The following is a 6,752-nucleotide window of genomic DNA, read 5'->3' on the forward strand; positions in this document are numbered from 1 at the left end:
CCTTTTGCCGTCCCCTTCAGTGTGCAGGTGGTCATGTGTTGCTTGCTTGCAGAGGGTTTCTCATTTAGTCTTAAGCCCCAGGCTTTGACTGGGAAGTGACTTGTGTGTGCGTGTTGTACACAATGGCTGTGTTTACATTGATTCGGTGTGAACATGTTAATCCATGCACGCACATTCATTCGCACATGCAGGCTTTATTTTCTCTTTAGCAGAGAGAGGGGTGTAGGTTTTTTTTTGGTCTCTTGGCTTTAGGCATACCAAATAGATACTGTTTTTGACCAAGTTGTTGCATGGTGTTTAGCACGGATCACAACACTCACTTTAAGATTATACTTTTTTGTGAAATGCCTCATCCCTTTTTTTTCAATCATTTTGTAAGCTTTCTTTTCTGTGTATATTTCATTCATTGTGTTCCCTGTGCTGTGTTCTTCCTTCATGAGCAGGGTGCTGGTAAGACCAGAGGGTGTCACACTGAAGGAACACCATGGCCTTAGCGGGGTGCGCTGACTACTTCTTGCGTCCCTCAAACTACCAGGTAAATATTTTGCGTGTTGTATGCATCTATGTATGTATGTATGTATGTGTGCTTGTCAGTGGTGGATGGGAACATTTTTAATCAAGAACATGTTACAGCAATTGTACACAAGACAGAAAATCGTGCATTTTTTTTTTAAGACATTCTTGTCCCGCTCAGGATGAATCCTGCAAATTTGCTTCCCAGTAAATGACTCCTAGTCTAGTTGGGTGAAATATGGCGTCTCTGCAGCATAACAGACCCACTTCCACTGTCCAACTCTTGCAGAATGAGCCCTTTGTTTCTCAGCTCGGATTTTCTCCTCTCCAACCCTCCAGTAACCTAAAGAATTTGGCTAAAGAGCATTGTGGAGGTCTATAAATAGAGCGCTAAACAAACAACAATAACAAGCCGTGGGCTTTGGTGTGTGACAGGCCTGAAAGCATGGGATTGATGGCATGACGTCTTACTGGGACGGATTGGACGATAGAGGTGACGTAGCCTTAGGTGCCTTATTCCTCTTAGCGGAGCTACATAAATGCACCTCCCTGTTAACCCAAACCGTGGGACCGCTAAGCCCCTGTTGAGCTGACATGAAGTTGGATTGGGTCACGTTAGCTTCCCGAAAAGGGTTTTGTAGCAGTAAGACTGCAGTGAATAGTGAATTGAATCCCCCATAGAAAACAACATTCCTCCTCTCTGCATCTAGCAAAAAACAAAGTTTGATAGTTAGTGGGAGAGAAGTGAGTTACAACATTGCTCTGCGTGTGTGTTTTATGTAAAGCTTGCCAGCTGACGTGACACGGCATGGCACACACACATATGCCCCACGGAGTCTCTCTGCAGGCAGTCACTGTAGGTTTAGTGTGTGTATAGATAAGGAGCAAATGAGCCCCCTATTCTACATACTTACATAACGCCAGGCGTGTTTGGGAATCTGGGCTTTGTTCCAGGCCTGTCTCCAAAGTGTATGTGTCTGTCTATCTTAGTGAGAACATTGGATCAATGCCAGAGATGACTCAGAGGAAGCAGTTCTCTTTTTTTCCCTCCCATCTCCTTATATATGAGTGTGTATTTGTTCATGTGCATACACATGAACTGCAGAGCACTGAGAAACCACAGTGCACACACTCCGCTCAGCTGAGTTCTGACTTCAACCAGTTGGAAGAGGAGAAAGAATGAAGCGTTCAACGGATCCTTCCCCAAACATCACTATTCATCCAAACAGTCCCGAACGTGTCTGTTCTGTCTGAGAACGTGGATTACATTTTATTCCTATTTTTATGTTTTGAGAGGTCAGAGATCAGCAGCTGTACGCAGTGGTCCCCACGGCAACGGGCACGCTCAGTCTTGCACTTAGCATAGCCTTTGATTCTCTGAAAGTATGTTAAAATGCCTGGATGTAAGTGGAGACCTTTCTAGAAGTTCTACGGACTCCAAGAACCATAACATTGGTTGAAATAATGTGTCTTGAAGATGAGAAATAACTCAAATCCAAGAAAAGCTTAAACAAGATTTCTTCACACAGTCACTGACAACAGTTTAACACTGTTCATTTACCTTTTATCTCATTTAGAAGGAACTCCAACATGGGTTTTAGCACAGACCGTAGTCAATTCATCAGCATATTGCATCCAAAAAGTATGTTTAATAAGGCTATTTCTGTAAATCTCACCAAAGATAAAAAAACATCTAATTAGTCCTCCCAAGAAAACCAGGAGTGCGTGCGTGCGTGCGTGCGTGCGTGCGTGCGTGCGTGCGTGCGTGCGTGCGTGCGTGCGTGCGTGTGTGTGTGTGTCAGTGGTGGATAGGAACATTTGGACACGCTACAGTTTGGTTCATGGGACAGAAAATCCCATGCAGGGCTATAGACCCTTCTACTTTGGATATTGAGGTGGGTCAGTTGGTCCACAACCTTTTTCCACACCAAAATATCTTAAACAGTAGATGGATTGCCATACAATTTTTGTTTAAGACATTGTTGTCCCGCTCAGGATGAACTCTACAAATTGTAGTCAGCTTGTAACTTTTGATCTAGCGCCATCATCAGGTCAATATGTCCAATACGTTTATGGCTAGATACCTGCGAAACTAATGACATTCCCATCAGCCTCAGTTGCAGTTTGTATTTAGCACAAATTCGCAAAAGTTAGCATGTTAAACTAAGATATTAAACGTGGAAAGCATGTTAGCATCGTCCTTGTGAAAATATTTGCATGCTGACGTCAGCATTTAGCTCCCAGATTTGCTAGCATGGCTGCAAACTCAAACTTTTTTTAAAACCTCTTAACGACAGGCATTTTATTGCACACCATAGAAGCCACATCCACAAGGTCTGCACACTTCATCTATTCAGATCAGCTAAAAAACACCTACTAGCTTTTATAGTTAATTTCATATATTTAAAAGCTGCTTATTCTTTCATAAGGAGAACAAAAATTGCACCTAGTATTTTTTTTAAATTGTTTTTCGGATAATTCTAATTTTTTTTTAAGGGGCTGGCAGTAGCTCAGTCTGTATGGAGTTGGGTTGGGGACCGGAGGGTCGCCGGTTCAAGTCCCCACACAAACTAAAGTGGTGCTGGAGAGGTGCCAGTTCAGCTCCTGGGCACTGCCAATGTGTTTTTGAGCAAGGCACCAACCTCCCAACTGCTTGCCTTTCCATGGGCAGCCCCATCTCCCCCCCCCCACATCTCACCATTTAGTGCATGTATAGGTACTGAGCATGTGTGTAATAATAACAGTGAAAACAATGTAATCCCCTTGTGGGATTAATAAAGTAATTATTATTCATTATGCTTAATGGAGATACAACTACATACAAATATTAGATATACAGTGTACTGACTTAATATATCTGTCTGGCCAAGTATTCATGTACTGTACTACTTGCACCCTTAAGATTAGTAAGAATGTTGTTTGTAACTATTGGAAAAAAAAACACATCTGAAAAATGCTCTTACTGAAAAAACCAATGCCTACTTTAAAGTTACTTTGACAGTTCCTGTCCAGTGAGGTAGCATCAATACGCTATATCTTCAGACTAAAGTCAGAGCAAGCGTACTACTGGGAGTTCACAGTGAAGTTTTTATGGGGAATGTAGCTGACTCTTTTACTGCACGAGTGCTGCTGAGGAGGGGGAGGGTGGGGGATTTGCCTTGGGTTTACTTGGAGCTATATATTAACACCCCTGCTACTGCTATCTGTTGCTAGATCTAGGACCCTGTCCTGCCCCAAACTCCATGCAGTGGACACAATTACACTCTTATGGCCATGAAAAGCTAATCCCAAACCAGTGCTAATAGTGCTGAAAGAAGAAATACGACACCCAGATCTTATGGCTGTAATGTTTGCCAAAACCTACATTTCTCTCTTAAACAGAAAGGTTTGTCCTTTCTGTTTCCTGACATTTAAAAAACAATGACATACATATTTTTTATGCACAACTCCCAAATCTTCATTGTAGCTATTTGATTCCTCCACCTTAATTTATTTATTTAGTTAAGATAATGTACATTTAGTAGTGTGTCTTTGCACCATTGTATCCACTTATCCCCATAATACAGCCTGACCTATCAGGTATCTTAGAGGAATAGTAAAACACTTTGGCAAATACACTTTCGCATACTTAAGAGTTAGATGACAAGATCTATTACACTCTCTCGTCTGCCATATTAGGCAACAACTAGCAGCTGGTTAGCTTAGCTTCATACAAAGACTGGAAACAGTGGGCAGCTAGTCTGGCTCCTTCCAAAGGTAACAAAAACCCCCTGCCAACAGCTTTTTAAGATCTTTTAACTCATTTATATATCATTTGTTTTATCTGTACAAAAACTGAAATGTAAAAATGTCAATTCACAGTTTTATGGGGCTTTATGTGCCACAATTTCCTGTATCCTTGCTTCATTTAGTTACTGCTTTTAGCCAAGAAATAATCCGGCACATAATTTACAGACATAACAAAAAAGTTATCTCTATCATGTAAATTAGTGAGCTTTAAAGGTGCTGGTAGCCACACTTTTTACCGTTTTTGAACATTTTTAGATCAGCTGTTTCCCCATTTCCAGTCTGTGTGCTAAGCTAACGAGGCTTTTTTTCAATTTACATGGTTTGGCCATGCAACATCAACTTAATCAGAGATAACACAGAGTTTGTGCTATGGAACTGGCAGGGGAAGTACTGTTTATTGTCTAGTCCAACTGAGTTGGACGTTTGGGTTCTCACAGACAGCTCCGCTCGGTAATGTCCAGGTAATTTTAGGTTTGCAGTGCATGTGTGAAAAGGGCTTGTCTTTCATATGATGAGTAAGCTATCAGAGGGAGTTTAGTGAGCATGTTGTTGTAGCTCTAGCTGAAGCCTGCAGACTTTGTTTTGTCAGCACACAGGCCCTGTAACCAAGATGCCTTCCTTGGAAAGCTCTTGGCTTCTCAGAGCTATAAATCTTACTCTGGGCATTCATGGATGTTTCTGAAGCACTGAGGGGAGCTGCGTTTGTGTGTGTGTGTGTGTGTGTGTGTGCGTGTGCATGAATGCGCAACTGGACCCCTGGCCACGAGCAGTTCCTGGAAGCAATGCTTTCCTCGTTCTGCTTTTTCCTGGAAAAGGGAAGATTGAAATTTAGGGCCTTCTTCCCTCCCTTTCTGCTCTGCAGCTATCCTGCCTTGAGGCTGCTTCCCATTAGACAATATATGAGGAACTTGACAGTGTGTACATGCATCTCCAGACGTGTGAACTTGTATAAGTGTGAGCTGGTATGTTTTTGCTCTAAAAACGATTGATCTATTTTTTTTCTTCTGAAATGCACAATTCAGTATCTGATGTGAGCTTCCATTTGTGAGTTTAAGCGTATGTGTGCAAGTTTGCATGCGTCAGAGCGAGGGGGAGGGGGGGTGTCATACAGACACAGGGTCAAAGTGTCACAGGTCCCTGAACTTAAGGCTTGATGTTCCTAGAAAGCAGAGGCATGAAGCCACTCTTTGTCTGACACTTTGAACTCTGAAAATCACATGTTGTCGTACCCTTCACTGAAATATTTGTCATGTGAAATCCACGGCGTGGTTTGTACCGCGATAAATAATTTTAATGCCTTTTTTTTGACAGGAGAGCATGGACCGCACTTCCTCTCGCAGACCTGAGGAGCTGATTGTTCCTGGCTTTCAGCGCTCAGCCAATCAAAATGTGCCACATCACCATGGTAACTCTCCTCTCCTCATCCAACCTATGTTAAATCTATACCTATGAAATATTGTCATATTCCCCATTCTCTCTATCTACTTTAAAGATGGATGACAGTTCTTTCCATATTTCCCTCATTTTCCTTTTTAATTCAGTTCTTCATGGGATCCCTCCAGAGCCAAAACACATTTTCGGTTCCACTGAATGTTCTTCCTGTGTTCCTAGAAATCTTCCAACCGTCTATTATTTGCATTTTCGCTAGATGGATCACTGCAGGCTCTGCTCTCCAGATGGAGAGGTTATAGACAATTGTTAAAGTGCCTTACCCACTTTTTAAGCACTGCTCAGCACTTTTTTTTTACAACCCCCTCCACACACACACACACACACACACACACACACACACACACACACACACACACACACACACACACACACACACACACACACACACACACACTAGCCTGCTCCTAAAATATTCCTAGAAATCCCTTCAGCCATTGTGGAAAATGTTGGGAATCCTTTTTGGAGCGCGGCCAACTTGTGAAGACGAGAGGGTGTAAATTATCTCTCCCCAACCTTTTTCCTTATCCTACTCTTGGCTGGGTGTTTAAGTGGATTGTCTGCTCTGCTAATGTGTGGTGGTCATGCTTGTGTGAGAGTATTAACTAAGACTTCACATGAACGTATGTGTGTCTGTGTGTCTGTGGGGCAGGAGTGGATATAGGGGTATGCAGGTTCATACTCCCTGGGGTTACATTACAGGCTATGACCCCACAGATGACCCCAGAGTGATAAGAGGGGGCTTTCTCGGCTTTACAACTGGAAAAACCTTTGCACTAATATTACTCCTGCTTTCCTTACCTACACATAAAAAATATAGGTTGCAGCAATTAACTTAAAGATGTTATTTACGACACCTCTGACGTTGCAGGAGGGTGTGCCTCATGCTTCTGCTACTCCATCCTGCCACCATAGATAATAAGGGCCATTAGAACACCACCCTCTCGTGCACTGGGCCAGAGCGGCGGAGATTTGCTAGCCAGTGGGACGTGAACACAAAT

At 42.7% G+C, this 6,752-nt stretch overlaps 1 protein-coding gene across 1 annotated transcript in view; it reads left to right on the forward strand.

The window, feature by feature from the left end:
- LOC116701414 (growth factor receptor-bound protein 10) overlaps positions 1 to 6,752 on the forward strand; it is a 103,142-nt gene that overhangs the window by 2,327 nt on the left and 94,063 nt on the right. Inside the window, exons 2-3 of the mRNA XM_032535114.1 lie at positions 444 to 535; positions 5,614 to 5,707. Of these exons, the coding sequence (XP_032391005.1) occupies positions 485 to 535; positions 5,614 to 5,707 (145 nt within the window). The 5' untranslated portion in view covers positions 444 to 484. The remainder of the gene's footprint in view (positions 1 to 443; positions 536 to 5,613; positions 5,708 to 6,752) is intronic.

The sequence above is a fragment of the Etheostoma spectabile genome, chromosome 14, assembly GCF_008692095.1.
Source record: "Etheostoma spectabile isolate EspeVRDwgs_2016 chromosome 14, UIUC_Espe_1.0, whole genome shotgun sequence".
Classification (NCBI taxonomy): domain Eukaryota; kingdom Metazoa; phylum Chordata; class Actinopteri; order Perciformes; family Percidae; genus Etheostoma; species Etheostoma spectabile.